General features: G+C 33.5%; 1 protein-coding gene across 2 annotated transcripts in view; it reads right to left on the bottom strand.

Moving 5' to 3' along the window:
• Nucleotides 1-18,365, bottom strand: part of LOC115877302 (discoidin domain-containing receptor 2-like) — a 111,849-nt gene that overhangs the window by 18,521 nt on the left and 74,963 nt on the right. For both annotated transcript variants that reach the window (XM_030893436.1, XM_030893437.1), the window contains exons 5-7: nucleotides 12,522-12,704; nucleotides 8,615-9,609; nucleotides 5,538-5,878 (exon numbers count right to left, since the gene is read on the bottom strand). In XM_030893436.1, coding sequence (XP_030749296.1) covers nucleotides 5,571-5,878; nucleotides 8,615-9,609; nucleotides 12,522-12,704 — 1,486 coding nt within the window. In that variant the 3' untranslated portion in view covers nucleotides 5,538-5,570. The remainder of the gene's footprint in view (nucleotides 1-5,537; nucleotides 5,879-8,614; nucleotides 9,610-12,521; nucleotides 12,705-18,365) is intronic.

Below are 18,365 nucleotides of genomic sequence, written 5' to 3'. Positions count from 1 at the left end.
CAATTTTAACTCCTTCTGAGGTAATTAATAAAACATGTGGTAAAGAACGCATTTCAGAAGTAACCGAAGAAGTAATTGAAGTTGAGGACGATGAAATATTTCACAATGCTTTAAACATAAATATAAATATATCAGAATTTAAAAAAGAGGCCATAACATACATTGCTGGCTTTGTGGTTAAAAAAATAGGTAAAATTTTAAAATGCGAGGAATGTGTCTATTCACTTTCAGGTGACAGGTATAATTTAATAACGTCCTTTATTAATCAAAAAGACAAAGGACAGTACCTCTTTTATCCATCTGAAGATGTTATGTATATTTGTTTAACAACAGAAAAAATTCTTCAGATATTTTTTAACGGTTCAGAAACTGTTATCGATATTAAAAAAATAAATATTAGAGTTTTAAAAATAATAATTGGTAAAAAAAACTTATTTGAATCACTTAATAACCACTTTAGAGAACAAAATATTTTTACTAGCCACTTTAACAACCTAATAGAATTAATTTCTTCTATATATGCAACTGTGCGAATTCATCATTATAACAAAAGTCTGTTTGACAAAAGTAGAAGTATACGGTCTAGTTATAATAAGTTAGTATTATTTAAGGGACAATAATATTTTGTAATTCTGTAAAAATATATTTTTTTTTTCAAACGTCAAAAAAGTATTAGTTTTTACAACGTGACTGACAATATAAAAAAGTAATTTTACTGCCTAGGCATAAAATTAAAGCACTTTTATGCCCAAGCAGTGCGAAAATATATTATTAAACTGACATAAAGTGTCAAATTCAACGAGCGTAACCATAGTTTCTCGATATATAATTATATACAAGGTATTACAATATAATTATACACATCAAATCTTTTTATATTATTTGGAACGTTTGAAATTGTTTAAAAATTATCTGTAGCGTTTCTAAAATAGCATGTTCTATTCAGAGTAAAAATGACTTTTTGTGCCTCGCCTGTATGTAAACGTTCAGCCTCGCCACAAAAAGTGTCATTTTTATTCCTAATAAAACAATATACTATTTTTTTCACACGTCACAAAAGTATTAGTTTTTGCGACGTGATTGACAATGTAAAAAAGTAATTTTACTGCCTAGATATAAAAGTAAAACACTTTTACGCCCAAGCATACAAGTGCGAAAATATATTATTAAACTGACATAAAGTGTCAAATTCAAGGAGGGTAACCATAGTTTCTCGATATATAATTATATACAAGGTATTACTTTTAAATCTTTTTATATCATTTGGAACGTTTGAAATTGTTTAAAAAATTATTTGTGGCGTTTGGAAAAAAATAGCATGTTCTATTCGGAGTAAAAATTACTTTTTGTGCCTCGCCTGTATGTAAACGTACAGCCTCGCCACGAAAAGTGTCATTTTTATTCCTAATAAAACAATATACTATTTTTGTGATTAATATTGTGTTATTTTATATTTTATAGCCCATTGTAGAATTATTTTTATTTAAATAGTTTTAAATAAAGAATTTTTAATATCATAAGGTGGTTTTTCTGCAGTCCTATTCTACAATTAAATTTGCTTATTAGCGTCCTACACCAGAAGATTTGGCCTGCAGACTTGGTCTGCGGATAAGAACTTTGTGTTTGTGTGCCGGACCAAGTCTGTAGCAGGCCAAGCCATTGGCGGACCAAGCCTGTCACAGGCCAAATCAGAGCAGACTTGATCTGTCAGATTAGATTGGTCTAAAAAACGAGTAGCCACCCATACACCAGAAGATTTGGCCGGTGGACTTGGATCACCCTTATCACTTACCCCCGGTATTTTCAGGTACAGATAGCGTGTTATATATTTTATTTGACGGATAGCGTGTAAAAACGTGTATCTTCTACCAATTGTTTTATCTTTAAGATTGTTATTTGTTAGATAAAAGTTATTTATTTATACCTGAAAATACCGCGCCTTAGGGGTATAAAAAATAGATAATAACCTACCCTCAGACCTACTGAATATATATATATATATATATATATATATATATATATAAAATTTCATCAAACTCGGTCAGGCCCAGTCAGGCCGTTTCGGAGGAGTAAGGTAACAAAAAATTAAAAAAAACATCCCCTATTAAAAAAGAGCGGTTGATGGTAGAAAAAGAAAATTTAGGGTTGTATGTATTTTTGCCAAATTGTATTAATGTATTAATTGCCAAATGTATTAATTGCCAAATCATAAAAAAATAGAAATAAAAAAAATTCCAAAAAATTAAAAAAAAATATTTTTTTTTGGGCCACCAAATCGATAACCTAGTCTCAGACCCACTGATTATACATATAAAATTTCATCAAAACCGGTCAAGCCGTTTCGGAGGAGTAAGGTAATAAAAAAAATTAAAAAAAACAACCCCTATTACAAAATAGGTGTTGGTGGTAGAAGGGTGAAAATTTAGGGTTGTATGTATTTTATAATGCCAAATCATAAAAAAATTAAAATAATTTTTTTTTCAAAAAAGTAAAAAAATTTTTTTTTTTCTTGGGTCACCCTTATCACTTAGGGGTATAAAAAATCGATAACAACCTAGTCTCATATCCACTGATTATACATATAAAATTTCATCAAAATCGGTCAAGCCGTTTTGAAGGATTAAGGTAATAAAAACTGTGACACGAGAATTTTATATATTAGATGTATATCATTATTCACTTAAAAATTTCTAAATCCGCTCCTGGCGTGACCCCCACCAAAGGAACCCAGATCGGAAAAACAGGCAGCCTTCGCGCATTATAAAATAGAGCATTTGTTACCTCTTTCTCTTCTAACCTCTTTGTATACGACAAAGCTTTAGTTTTAGAAATGTTGAGACTCAGGAGGTTCGAATCGCACCAAGATTTAATGGTGATTAAGTCATTTGATATAATCCTATGAAGTGCCGTGATGTCCTTGTTGCTCCAAGTGAAGCTAGTGTCGTCCGCAAAAAGACATATTTTGCCACTGATGTTTATGTTAGCAAGCTATTTCTTGCCTGGATGAAGAACAAACGACAAATTCTGTGATTATTAGTTTGTGCATTACTAGCACCCTCTAATTTGTTGTAACATGTACATTAATAAATAAATAACTCATAATAATGCCTATAATAATCTTCATAATGGGCTGGCGAACAATTTTGCCATAAAGGTGTTTGTCAGGATGGCGTTAATTGAATATCTGCGCAACCCGATTGCAAACATCTAGAAATAATAAGAAAAAACAGCAAATTGGTCGAAGGAATTTATCCTTATCATTTACTCTGATAAATGTTTAAAAACTGTTCAAATTTCAATCCTTCATATTTTCCCAACGACTCGACCGATCTTCAAAAACGAAGCAGGAGAGTATAGAGAATAGAAAGCCCTTTTCAAAAAAACCCTTGACCCCCCTTCCCATTTGAAAAAAATCGGGGGATGACACCCCCGCATAGAGGGTTGAAGATTTTGCAATAATTTTTAAGGCAAAAGTTGTCCCCCTCACAAACAAAATTGACGTGTTTTTGAATTTTCTAAAAAAAATTACCCTGGCCGTTATGCCTTGCGGAACGTTTTCGATGGGCCACCCTGTATTAATTCTAATGAAATTTAATTCTTGGATAAAACTTCATATTTATTGTATTCGGCTTAGTCTCGTAATATCTGCTTAATATCTAACTTAACTTAACTAAGGAAGATAACCAAGGAAGAGACTTGAACCATTATACACGGACCACTGCAGCCTGAGATCACATCTGCAGAGGACAGGACTAGTGGATATTGTAGAGGTTTTGTTTGATACATGTAAAATATTACATATTTCGTGATTGATGTATAATATCTTACGTAAAGTTGATTAGCAGTAGGCACATACTCTAGCAAGAGCAAAGGCATTCATTCGCCACGTCGAAATATACTATACTATAATATGTTAGTTAAACTGAACGAAGATATATATTTAGCGAAATTCAAAATACATTAATTTTCAACGTTCCATCTGTTGGATTTAATGCACTCTGGGTACATCTTTCGTCTTCTTTAATACACACTTTATTATTTGTAATTTATGAGCGCTTGTCCTATAGAGGCATTAGGCACGCCACACGTAAATAACTCGAAAATATGCATTTCAAATCATACGTTCAAGAATTTGTCCGCGTAGCACTTGTCTCTTGTAACGTTTTCAAAATAGACGTCCTTAAGCAAAATTTTGCGTGTATGCCTTAGCCAAACTAAATTATTTATGGTGACATACTATAAAAATCTACGAAAAGTTGTAGTATCTGAGGAATCTCGCATGGTTTTCTAAAAAACGGGAATAGCGATTTTGGTGGTGTGTTGTAGTGATGGGCATTACGATTCTTTTTAGTGAATCGAATCAGACGATTCAATTTCTCATATTGAATCGACTCCTACGATTCGTTCATTTGAACGAACCACATGCACAAGTTACGTTTCATAAAAACAAGAATCTCAAGAACGACTCTTCAATCTTTGCCCACCTCTAATCTAGACGATAAAGTGATTTTTAAATTGTTTGCTTTATTAACGTACTCCAAAGGGTGTTTCAAACTTTCTCCAAAATATCAACATTTTGTTTTCCCTCGTATAATTGACAGATGGAAATTTTCGTTTTTAATTTAGAAAGGGACATTAAAAAGTCAAATATTTAGCTACAAATTGCTTAAAAAATCATTAAAATTGGCCCACTGTACTAGAAGAAAATATACAGGGTGAGTTTCCTACGATGTTCTATATGGGTATCTCGGAAACTACTGGAGATAGAGAGTCGGTTAAATGGGGAAAGAATTGCAGTTTTGTGGGGTCATAAACATGCGCCTTTCAGTTTTTTGAAAAAGTTCATGGCTTACTAAATATTTCGAAAAAAACAAATTTCGGCTATTTTAAAAATTGTCCCTAATTCTATTATAAGCTATTTTAGGCAAAAAGTTTTCAGATAAAAGTTGTAGATAACCACATCCTTAATGAGATTGTGTCCTCCGTTTTTCTCTAATGCCTGTCATTTTTGACATATGACACAAACATATGTTTTTTTAAATGGAAACTATAGTTGGCCATGACTTCATAAAAAGCGCCCTTTTTAAAGCTTTTCTGCGATATAAGCTATAATATGTTTTCTTCAAAAATTACTGAGTTATAGCCAATTCTTATAATTTTTAAACAATTTCACTACAACTTTTATCTGAAAACCTTTTGTCTAAAATAGATTATAATGGAATTAGGGACAATTTTCAAAATAGGTAAAATTTGTTTTTTTCGAAATATCTAGTAAGCCATGCACTTTTTCAAAAATCTGAAAGGTGCATATTTATGACCCCACAAAACTGCAATTTGCAATCATAAAAAGCTTTCCCCATTTAACCGGCTCTCTATCTCCAGTAGTTTCCGAGATACCCATAGAGAACATCGTAGGAAACTCACCCTGTATAAAACTTTAAAATTCATCAAAATTTTAAGGTGAGTGTGTCTAATACAATTTATTTCACACAATTGGCTGATTTACATAAACAAAAATAAAACCACTAAGTACCCACCTCAAAATATCACAGAGAGAAGACCGTCACACATTACGGACCCACAAACGTCCTATTACCGCCGCCGCTACCGTACCGCCCCTGGGGCGGCATCTGGTGCCGCATGGGTGGCGGCGTGTTCAGCGGCGGCGGGGGCGGCTTGAACTGCACCGGTCCTGTCCCCTGCCGGAAGATCTCGGTGGCGGCGTAGTACTGCTCGGAGGGCGGCGGTAACGACGGCGCCTTGGGGAAGAAGTTTTGGAGGTTGGGTGGAGTGCGGCAACGCTGGCTGCTCTGGTGGAGCGGTACGGCGTACTCGGGGTTGCGCACGTCCTCGTAATCGGTGGAGGTGGTGAGTCGACCTGAAAGGAAGAAGTTATTTGGTTAAAAAAGGGTTATTTAGGTACAATTTAAAATTCGATGCTTTTATGTACAAAATAGAAATTGTCAAAATATTATATATCACAAGCCAAACATCATAGCCAGTGACCAAGCATTATTTAAGGTTTAACTAAATAATATTCAAACGGATTTGCTTCATAATGGTTACTCTAACACGATATCAACTCGACACCCGAGCAACATATCGCTTGATAACTTTAAATCTTTCTTCGAACTTTAATTGCTATTAGGTCTGGACACCGAATATTAACAACTAAACTGTGGTCTGGAGCTATTCTAAGAAGCATCTTAACAAAAACAAGATCAGAAACATCAGAACTAGAGAAAGAGTACCAGGTGTAAACTTTGACCAGGTATAGTATTTCCAAAGTCAATTGGACTGATTGAGGGTTTATAATTTCGGCACTATATTTGGCGGTATCGTTCAGACAAATAATTTGTCTGAACGATGCCTTAATTATTAAGATCCGTTGTTATACAAACTGCGTTCAGGAACTTAAACTAAGTTCAACATTTTAATAGGCTGTTCCATGACGTCTTATCACCGAAATTCGTTTAAAAATTTGCCAGCCATTTTCGAGGCTCAACCTTGCCTTTTAATCCATCTCCTCCATACTAAAAACAATATACAGGGTGTCCCAGAAATAAGTGCAAGTATTTTAACTGGTAGTATAGTTCAACCCCATAAACACGCCCATCAGGTTTTTTTCGCGAAAAAAAAATCAGAATTCGAAATTTTTTGGAAATTTTTTTAGTAAAAACATAATTTCTTGATAATATGACAACATAAGTATTAGATTAAATTTAAAAGAAAGCAAATCCAGAAAAGATCCAGTGGTTCTGAAAATTTTAGCAAAAAATCATTTTTTTAGAAATTTTCAAAGTAAAATAACTCCGATATTTTGGAGTTATTTGAAAAACGATAAAGAGAAAATACGTTTCTTTTATCGAGATCTACCACCCCTTAAAATACTTGCACTTATTTCTGGGACACCCTGTATATTATACAGGGTTGTTCACCACATGCGACACGGAGTATTGTAGCTAAACGCTTAGATTTTTACAAATTATAAGTTCTGGGTTCGTTGAAGGACTATTAAAGCTACAATTTAAAAATATTTTTACAAGATACAAAGTGTCCCAAATAAGTAAAAAATATTATAGTTTCATTTTTTTAAATGGAACACCCTGTATATTATTCTGTTTTTAGATTCTATGATTGAAACAAATGTAAATTTGATTAAGGTTCATCATACTTAAACCTTGCCGTTTTTGAAATATTTTAAATTTTGTGAAATTGCAGTAAAAAATTTAAGGCTTCATTTCTCCAAGTGTATAAAAGTTTTTAAGACTAAATATTTACTGGAGATTATTTATTGATCAGATATTGTGTTGCGATAATAAAAATTATACTACCTTATACAGAGTGTCGAAAAATTTATGTTCAATAACTACTAGCTTTAAACGGTAATAACTTGTTTAATTAAAATGGAACATCCTGTATATTTTACGTGAATCAAATGCACAATTTAATTGTCTATCAAAACCATTTTTACCTATCACTTCAAGTTTTCGTAGAAAATGCATTTTCTTATAATTTAGACCTCATTTATCATTATACCCATGGAATATTGACATTTTAGATTTTTTTAAAGCCACATAACATGTACCTACCATGTGGTAAAAGTAATAATATTGCAATCCCATTTGTTTACAAAAAGAAAACTATTTAAATCTCTGTAAAAGAGTATACTAATTCTTATTTACCACCATTATTTCCGCCCAAAAATTAGTTAATTACATATTTAATTATTTTAATTAATAAATTATTTTAAATAAATGTGATTTTGACTCAGAAAAAAAATCAATATAATAATAAGTTATAAAAATGAACGTTTCTGTTGGTATAAATAAGCATTCGTCAAAAAATGAAACAAAATTTATGAGGAAGTAACATCTTATAACTAATACTAACTACTCTGTTTAATACACATACAAAATTGAGTTTTTTAGTATTTGGAGCAACTATTATATTAATCAACGTAAACAGTCAGTTAATGTCGGTAGTTTAAACACTGGGATCGTATTAATTGGTCCTCTTTAACAAAAAATATTTAAACAGTTTTTTATTTTTGAACGAAATGAGCGAACTCTATCGACAACATTAGTATCTGTACTCTTTAAAAATTTGTTACATCTTTAATAAAATCTAAAATGTCAATATCCCATGGGTATAATGATAGATGAGGTCTAAATTATAAGAAAATGCATTTTCTACGAAAATTTGAACAGATAGCTAAAAATGGTTTAATACAATTTTATAGACAATTAAATTGTGCATCTGATTCTCGTAAAATATACAGGGTCTTCCATTTAAATTAAACAAGTTATTGCCATTTAAAGCTAGTAATTATTTAATATAAATTTACAGACACTCTGTATAAGGTAGTATTACTCTTATAAGGTAGAATAGAGGAATAGATGGTAGGTAGATCTTTCAAAAATTTAAAAGTACTTCTAAATAGGTTTAGAAAACCATTATACAGCTATAATACCGTATGATCGAGAAAAACCGACGTCCAGTTGACTGGGAGATGACGATCGATGACATTTCCGATATAAAATGATATAGCCATCGCTGACGCCGTTATTTTAGATCATACGGTACTAAGTATGTAAATAAAATAAAATCATACCTAGCGATGGTGTCCTATACAGAGCCGCCTTATCTGGTATCTGACTGGGCCTCGGCGAACTCTTGTACTTCCTCTGCTGGTGCACTATATACAACACCACGACGATCATAAACACCACAGCCACCGCCAAAATCCCCACGATAATCCCCAAATACTGCCCTCCGGTACTCGAAACCGCACTTATCGGGTTCTTATTCTCCGGTCCCGATACCACAGTCTGATCACCCTGTATATTATTATCTAACTCCTCCTCTTCCGTAAAATTACCCGTTGTTGGCGAACTGTCAAAAGCTATTTCACTGATAAGAATCCATTTTGAAGCGAAGAACAGTTGGAGTTTCACGAAGCGTCCCACTCTGTGATGGAGTTTGATAGAGACATTTCTGGGAGTTTCGAATATTCGGTCTTCCATGTAATCGAAAGTTATCGGTTCACCCTTGTATCTTTTACCAGCCACACTGAAAAAAACGCGCGCCTCACTAAAAACCTGCACGTCACGAGTGAACTGGTTGTTGGTATACAAATGCACTGCGGTAAACTCGCGAATCCTATCAAACTCAAACACTATCTCTATCGGTTTGCCTTCCCTGGTATCGTTCTTCCATCCCACCCATCCCTGAGTGTTTTCCTGATGGAAAGCTAGCTTAAAATCCTCCGGAGCAATTAAACCGTCAGTTAACTGACCTAGTCCAGACTTGAGCTTCTCACCATCCCAATGACCGTCATAGGTGAAGTCGTAGAGCTCCCAGCTGCTTCCTTTTTTGTCACCTTGAGGCATGGAGTAAGATGTTACTCCTTCGGTGTATTTGCAGCCGTAGACTTCAACTCTCATGCAAACTGTTCGTTTGTGTGAGCTGTATGGGAGGAATCTGATTTTGGTCGCCCAAATCGGTGGGTCTAGGATGGTTTTGTGTTCTAGGTAGGTGTTGATGTTGCCTTTGAGGAGTTCTCCGTTGTTTTTGGTGCGGTATCGGATCCATTTTTTTAGAGATGGTCTGGAAAAAAAACTAGAATTAGAAAAACAAATAATTGTCAACATGGGTTTTGGATTGGCTGGGGATTTATTAAAAACTCAACGCCAAAAAATTCTTCAATAATTTGAGAAATATAGGTTATCCATCATTACGTTTAACATACACCATTGATAAAAGAAATAAGTTTAGATTGGAAAGTGCCTGAAAAGAAAATGTAAATACTATTTGGAGCTATTCTTACAACGAACGGTCGCTCTCCAAAACTTTTGATAATTTCGGAGCGGTTACGCTTTTTCCGGAATTATGTCGCCAAATATTATTTATTCCAATTTATTATTATTTTCTTCTAATTTAAATAAAATACAGTTTGTTGCATACAAGAAACTTTATTTTATATGAGGACATGTATGAAATACCTATGAAATGCCATGTTATGCCACGATTAGGGTTCTGGATTTGACCTGTCAATTTTTTTTCCGTCAATTGACCCGTCAATTGACCAGTCAAAAAAAAATAATTTTAAAAGTACAATGAAACAAATAAAAACAAATTAATATTTCATTTCACATAATCATTAAAATAATATATAAATAAAGAACATTTCCTTTTTAAATAAAAAAAAATAAAATTAGAAAATTACCAATAACATATTTCTATTTTAACTTAAAATAAACAGAGAACAGTTAAAAGTTATTTTAAAAATACGTTTATTCTAATTCAAAACAAACAATTAATTGACATTAATAGACAGTGGTAAGTTCTTATCTTCATCTTCGTAGTCGATGTCATAGATGTCGATGTCTGAAGACGAAGACATGTCAGCTTCAGAAGATGAACTTACATTGAGGTCAGTAACCCTTTCATTTTTGTTTATTATATTTAAATTATATTTAACATAAACAAGTTTACCATATATTGTAGCGGTCAACCTGTTTCTTAATTTATTATGAACAATTCCACTAGCTGACAGTTTCGTTCGCAAGTAGCTGAGGGGGCTGCCATTCTTAGTAATTTTGTTGCAACATTGTGAAGTACCGATTTATTCTGCCAACTGTCCCACCAAGTTGATGGTGTAATATCTAACGATGTTTTACATACTGATTTGATACTTTTTATGGCTGTCCATATTATTCGATTATTGAATGCATTTGATGCTGTTCTAAAATTTGATATCTCTCCAAGTATTTCAATTTCAGATTCATTGATACCAAGTTGTACGATCTACGTAGTCGCGTGTTAGTGTTCTTCTGGAGCTAGATTATCACCTTTATATCTAGGATCGAGTAAATATGCTGCATTGTGCGTGTCCGTACAGACCATATCAATTAATTATTCTTCTTATTACTGATGCAGTTGTTATTTTTTTCGATATTTTGATTGAGATTCTCCGAATCGCTAAGTATCGTATTCCTTGAAGACGGTTATAAGTAAATTGGACATCACAAACCCATAATAATTATAAAATACCATATTATTATTAAATAATGATATATAACATTCTACAATTATTGTAAGATGTTATTTAATCGAATTTGACTGGTCAAATAAGAAGTGGTCAATTGACCAGCCCCAACACTAGCCACGATCCACGATGTTTTTTGCAGTTCACAGTTTACACAGCTTTTTAAGCTTTTAATGCCACTTTTTCACAATTATCACTGGTTTGAGTAAATAAAATTTAAATTACAGTCACAAGATAGCAATAATTACTTTGAAAATGGATGCTTTAAAAGCTTTTCGGTATTTTTTCAAGATTTTACATTTTGAAGATTCTGACTTTGACAAGAGAAAATTATTTCTGTTCTTGTTTGCGACTGTTCTTAGCAACCGCTATAGCAGCGCCCTACAACGTATGCGCTCCAAAACAGTTTTGGCGGTAAGCCGAGCATTCCAATCTAAACTTATTTCCTTTATCTATGACTTCACACTATACCTTTTTGAATAAGAAGACTAAGGAAAGAGCATATCAAAAATCTTAGGTACACCGCGATGGGCCTCAAATATGGCCGACTTAAATTCCGGTTTATCAGTGTCATTCTAATTTTATTTAAAAAATGTAAAACTAGATGTAGGATAGACGTGGGGTAGACTCATTAATTTGTTGTTTTATTTTACGTTCTGAATAAATGTTGGTAGTTATTAAAATTGTTATAAAAATATATAATTCTAATAAAAATAGATAAGTTACAATAAGTATTTATTAACACAAACATCCGATACGCTACTGAAAGCAGGTAAGTCAAATTAACGTATCTAAATTCTTTGACATCTAATCTTTGACAAGTAATAAATAAAAGCTAAAATGCAAGAAAAATATATAATTTAATTAATTTAAGTGAATTTCATAAATGATCGGTTTACTACACGTATGTATATTATATAGTCACTTACTAGCGAAAAGTTGTTCCATTATTTCACTCAATTTTTGCCGAGATCTACCGCACGCTACACAACCAACTATTTTAGAGTCTTTTTCGATAAATCGCGATAGTGTCACTGTTAATTTAAGTTCTGCCACAATTTCCATCTAGATTTACTACCTTTATACAACTATCAGTAGTAGAATAAATAATAAATAACATAAAATAAGCTCCGTAAAGACTGACAAATCCACAAAATTTCAAATCAAATTCAAATGTGTCAAATGAATCGTCAAACAGAACTGTCAAGGATCCCCACCCTAGAGTGCTTTTATGGCGCTTTTTCCGCCCACCATGCATGAATACATGGATAGCATTATGCTCCTTCCTTAGTCTTCTTATTCAAAGCACTATACTGTCGAGATAGTTATGTCCATATATATATATGTCACTTGACAACAACGTTACTAACTTCACGAATATTCCCCACATACTTTTTTGCGGAAACAGAGATTTATAACATAAACTACATAGTACTCAACGAAATGGTGTTTAAATATGGACTGAACTTACCTAAAATATTCCAACATGTACGATTCTGCAAACTCCACACCCTGACCATTTCCAAAACGACCCTGGGTTTCTGTGGCCGTGATCACGTGGATTGTTTTTAGATCAATTTCAATCCATTCTCTGGTGTCTGGTGTAGCTTGCGTTTGGGGACACCAAGCTCCACCATGTACCTCATTTCTAATCCTGCAATAGAAAAAAATATATTACTATATTAATTATTATCACTATAATTTTAACAGAACAAAAAAGAGAATAATCTTCATATTATTGTTACGTTTTTCGTCGGTTCCGTGTGGATAGAAAATGAAAATGAATTGATTTTAGTACTATTTTTTAGTTTTGTCAACTGAATTTATATTTGCTCTAGTAAATCACTGAACAACACAAATAGATGTTTTCATACAACCTTTTTGGCCCGAGATAGCGCAAAAAGGGCATTATGTCCCTGTCCAGATAGATTTAGAGTTAAAAGAGACGATTCAGTTGGAAACTCCGGAAAACTTCGAATTCGTCTCTTTCTGCAAAAACTATCGTAAATTTTAGATTATGAATTACTACAACTTGAGAGATTCTAATAGAATCTATAATAATGACTGGAAAAACAGAGTTTTTGGCCAGACAGTCAAACGAGAGAAAACATGAACAGTGACAGTTATGTCTGTCATTTTAATTCATAGGTTAATTGTATTTTCTGTCATTTTTTGGATGTCATCTGTCGAAATCTTACCTGACTCGTAAGACAGACATTATAATTAAATATAGAAACACAGTGCTGTTAAACTTTGGACGCTGAAAATAATGATACCCTTAAAAAATAGTATATTGTTTTATAAGAAGTAAAAATGAACACTTTCTGTGGCGGGGCTGTACATTTGACGACATACAGCCGAGGCACAAAAAGTCATTTTTACTCCGAATAGAACATGCTATTTTTTTCAAACTCCACAAATAATTTTTTAAACTATTTCAAACGTTCCAAATAACATAAAAAGATTTATAAGTAACACCTTGTATGTAATTATACCGTGCTGGCAACTGTTACTTTTGGGTCGGCATTTACACGTGTGGAAGTCAATCGCATAGGGATCTTATTAAGCCGGAGTGAGGGAAATGCGACGGTGTGCTGTTGCGGCGTTGCCGGTACGCCTTTCCCTATCAAGTAAAGTAAAATCACGATCGCAAACCGCTTATTTCTAAAAGACATTTTTTCAAGAGATAACTAGATAAAATCATTAGACATGTTTCTGAGCATCTGAAATGGAATATAGGGATATCGTTAGGGTGTCATTTATTTTATAACGAGAAAACGTCAGTAATCGCGATGATTTAAAAACTCAACTTTTTAACACATAACAGGCCATAACTCAAGAACCACTTTCGATATTGAAACCTTTTTTTATTTTCAAGATCGGATATTTTACAATCTGTTTACAAAAGAAAAAATCGATAAGGTTGTTTTTTCCATTCAAAAATTGTAAACAATCCATCCATTTACTTTTAGAGCATAGCAATTTTCAGCAATGGTGTAATTTTTTTATTGATAAAGATTTTCACATACTGTCTACAAAGAAAATACAGCAGAAATATTTTTTTTTTTAATTTTTGAATTCAGAGTACAGTTGAGGGTTGGAACCTTTGGTGTTACACAGCAAAATAAAAACACTAAATCCCCACAATACACCAAAACACTTTTACTTTTACACTGGACGCGCGTTTCGCTAACCATGTTAGCATCATCAGCAGATGATTATAAACTAAAGTACAATCTACAAGTTGAGCGTTTATATGCACGCTCAGTGGGCAACGAGTGGGCGTGGCAAAATCTAGCCAACCGAGTCAGAGCCAACTGAGCGTAACAGTTAGATTTCCGCCACTAGAGTAGTAGGAACAAAGAACTTGAAGGAATTGGACCGTTGACTCTGTTCATACTATCTTTACATTTATTAATTCTGATGCTTTCATATGCATCTAATTGCCTGTAATTTGAGACTTGTTTAATTAATTTTAAATTATTAAGATCTATACAATGTTCATTATCAACAATATGTTCGGCAACGCAAGATTTATCCGGTCTACCGTATCTTATCTGAGCTAAATGTTCTTTAAATCTAGTTAATATTGATCTTCTAGTTTGCCCAACATATTTCTGATTACAATCTTTACAAGAAATTTCATAAATACCCGATCTTTCCAGTGGAGGTGTTTATCCTTTGGATTACCTAATAATTGTTGTAATTTATTATTAGCACTATATACAAGTTTATAATTGACATTCTTAAAAATTCCTTTTAGACCACGGGATAACTCTATCAAACGGTATCGAAAAATATTTAGACGTATCTTTCTCCACTTGAAAAGTCGAATTTTCAGAAATCATTAACCTATACCTACGTTTTCTAATTAATTTATCAACTAGTGAAGGAGAATATCCATTACACTCAGCTACATTCCTAATGTAATCTCTTTCTATTTCATATCTTTCGTTGGAAAGTGGGAAACTAAGTAACCTATGAACTAAGAAATTTAAACTAGCCATTTTATGTTCAACACTATGATGTGATTCATTAGGAATATATCTGCGTGTGGTCGTATTTTTCCTATAGATATCAAATGCCAGGCAATTATTAGTATTTCTAATAACTAATACATCTAGAAATGGTAATCTGTCGTTGTTCTCAATTTCATGCGTAAATTTAATGGAAGGAAAACGATTATTTAACTTAGAAATAAAATTATCTATAGTGTCTGAATGTGTGTCAAAAACAGCAAAAATATCATCCACATACCTAAACCATACTCTTGGAAAATACCCAAACTGATTCTTAGCCTCCACTTCAAACCTGCTCATGAATAAATTAGCCAAAAATGGAGACAATGGATTACCCATTTCTGTACCTTCCCGCTGTTCAAAAAAGTTGTTATTAAATTGAAAACAATTTTGTTTCATACATAACGATGTAAGCTCAATATATTCACTCACAGTTTTGTTGTCGAGACCATTTGCGTTCAGTAATTCCTTTAAGTAGCCTAAAGTATGTGGAATTGGAACACTTGGGAACAACGAAGATACATCAAAGGAGACCAAAATTTCACCTTCGTGCAATGTTATATCTTTAATTTTGTTAATGAATTCAATATTATTTTTAACTGAGAAAGAAGGTTCATGATCAGGTAAATTTTCGAACTCCCTTGATAACCATTTTGCCAAATTATAAGTCGGAGAACCTACAGCCGAAACAACTGGGCGCATAGACTTGTCCGGCTTATGATTTTTTTCTGAATAGCGCGACCTTTTCTCTAATAGCGCGACCACTATCGAACACCCACTCAATTCCACTTATTTTTTCCATAAATGCAAGTGTTTCTAGCTTGCACTTAAAAAAATTCAAGCTATAGGGAAAATTACAACGACTCGTTAATAAATAAATAAATTAAGTATCGCGAGACGCAATTAAATAGTGAAGCTGAACGCATGACGTACACCTTTCCCTAGAACTTTAAGTACTGACAGAGGTATTGATTGGGTCGACCGGTCAACTGCGACAAATCTGCTTATCCCCTTCCGCGTCTCTTAGCGATGTGCACAGTTTCTCGGTTTATTTCATACGTTTGGCAACGTGTTTACTGTCCTCTCTTTGTTCAGTACATTATAAACGCATTGTACTCTTCTTACATACGGAAATTTCGACCCAAGACTAACCTTTGCCAGCCTTTAGTATATCGAAAAACTATGGTTACGCTTTACGCCCGTTGAATTTGACACTTTGGGTCAGTTTAATAACATATTTTAGTACTTTTATGCTTAGGCGTAAAAGTGCTTTACTTTTATGCCTAGGCGTTAAATTGCCGTTTTTAAATTGTCAATCAAGTCGTGAAAATTAATACTTTTGGGACGTTTAAAAAAAATTATAAAACTCCTGTATAAAAAACGTAAAAATTTGGTTTATTTTTTATTATCGTTTACAATGTAGAAACAAAGAGAAATACCTTTTGCAGATCGTGTATTTACAAAGGACTTATTTTAGATATTGATTTATCTAGAGTTTATTACGATTCTACCAACAGACTTCGAAGTCTTTTTACCACACATATTTACCGTTTAATTTCTTCTTTACGGTGAGCTTGTAGACGGTAAGAGGAAACCTGGTATGGACAACTCAAAAGGTACAAGGATGTTCTCCACCAAAACTTAAAGAGGATAAGCATACAGAATCAGTGGGACGAAGCAGCGCACAATACAACGCAATGGAGAAGAATTGTAAACTCAGTTAACAGCGACAACCAAAAAGTAAAGAGGCAACAAAGCAATGAGATATTTGAATGTCCGGAGTGCGGAAGAGAGATAACATTACATATCAGACTTTTCAGTCACAGAAAAGCTCATGGATGAAACCGCCTTGCGCAACAATCTTCTGATGCGTGTCAAATACTCGTCAGCGAGTAATGGCAATGATAATGATCATAACTTAGACATGTTATAACCAAACAATATTTTCCTTTTATGCAAACATTTTATAGAGGCAAACGACGCCTTTAAAGATAAATCGCCTAAGACAGTGGATTAATACTTCTTCTTTTACGTAGAAAAACAAAATAGAAAAGGAATAAAGCGAGCAAGCACACTGGAATCAGTTAAAGTTTTCAAGTAATAAAGCTCCTTAGGAAATATGTCCTTTTCTCGGAGTCGGAGCCTTAAATCCGATAACATTATTCGAAAGTAGCGGCTAGGTTTGAATTATTTCATTCCTCCTCGCAAGAGCGGGTCGTAACTTATAGATGGGTTCAAATTTACGATCATCAGAAAGGAGAGAGGGAGACGGAGCACAACTGGAAGTTTTCCGGAAGTTTCCGACTGAACCGTTACTTCTAACATCTAAATCTATCTGGACAGGGACATAATGCCTTTATTGCGCTATCTCTGCGAAGAGGTCAACGGTTGTTGCAGGAAAACATAGTTTTGTTGGTAAACGATTTATTTCGGTTGGTTCAAGAACGATTAGAAAAAAGATAAAGATATTTTAATTATAAAGAGTCAGTATTAAAATTAGTTACGTACTTTCAAAATATGAAACCTCACGCCGCGCCGCCTTGGTATATATATTTGATATTTTCATGGAAATATTTTTGAGTTAAAACTTGGACTATCCAAACTGTTAATTAAGACAAAGGTCGCGTTCATCAGGACGTAGCGCTTCTGCAGCGATCACTAATTTTCTGCTGAACGCGCCGATTAGTTGTGAGCGCTCTGGGATCAGTCGCCATTTTTTCCATCAGATTTAAAATACGCTACGCTACCGATGCATGATGGATTAAACGTCACATACGCCAAATGTCACAAAATGTTTTGGAAAACCAAACCAAACTATTTTGTTTATTGTTCTCGGTTGAGTAAAATCCCCTCGATTTGTGCCAAAAATGGATGATCTACTAGCTGAAGAAGATCAACCGCTCGTCCTATTATTAGACTTACATCTAGAGTGACTTCTTGAGCAATTAGCACTGCTGCTTGGATAGGATTCATTGATGAAATTGAAAGCAAATTAATGTACAAAAGTACATGAAGAGTACAAGTGCAAAAATCAAAATATAAAATCTATAGATTTGGATTTTTGAAACAAAATACAAACACATAAAGTTAGGTTAAGTTGTTATGATGCTTCTTAGACAAGGAAAGAGAGTTCCTTGACTAAGGGATGCTAAAAAGCGCGTTCAGCAGGACAACCAATCGATGGCACATCGCTCACTGATCAACTTGTCCTGATGAACGCGACCAAAGTATATTCGATCCAAATTTCCAGACATTGTCATTCGTTTTGACACTTTAGTTAGAGTGTCAGGGCTGTG

Source organism: Sitophilus oryzae, unplaced genomic scaffold (assembly GCF_002938485.1).
Source record: "Sitophilus oryzae breed Bouriz unplaced genomic scaffold, Soryzae_2.0 scaffold_1443_pilon_pilon, whole genome shotgun sequence".
Taxonomy (NCBI): Eukaryota; Metazoa; Arthropoda; class Insecta; order Coleoptera; family Curculionidae; genus Sitophilus; species Sitophilus oryzae.
Note: the sequence above shows the minus strand (reverse complement) of the source record. Positions and strands in the feature narration are given on the sequence as shown.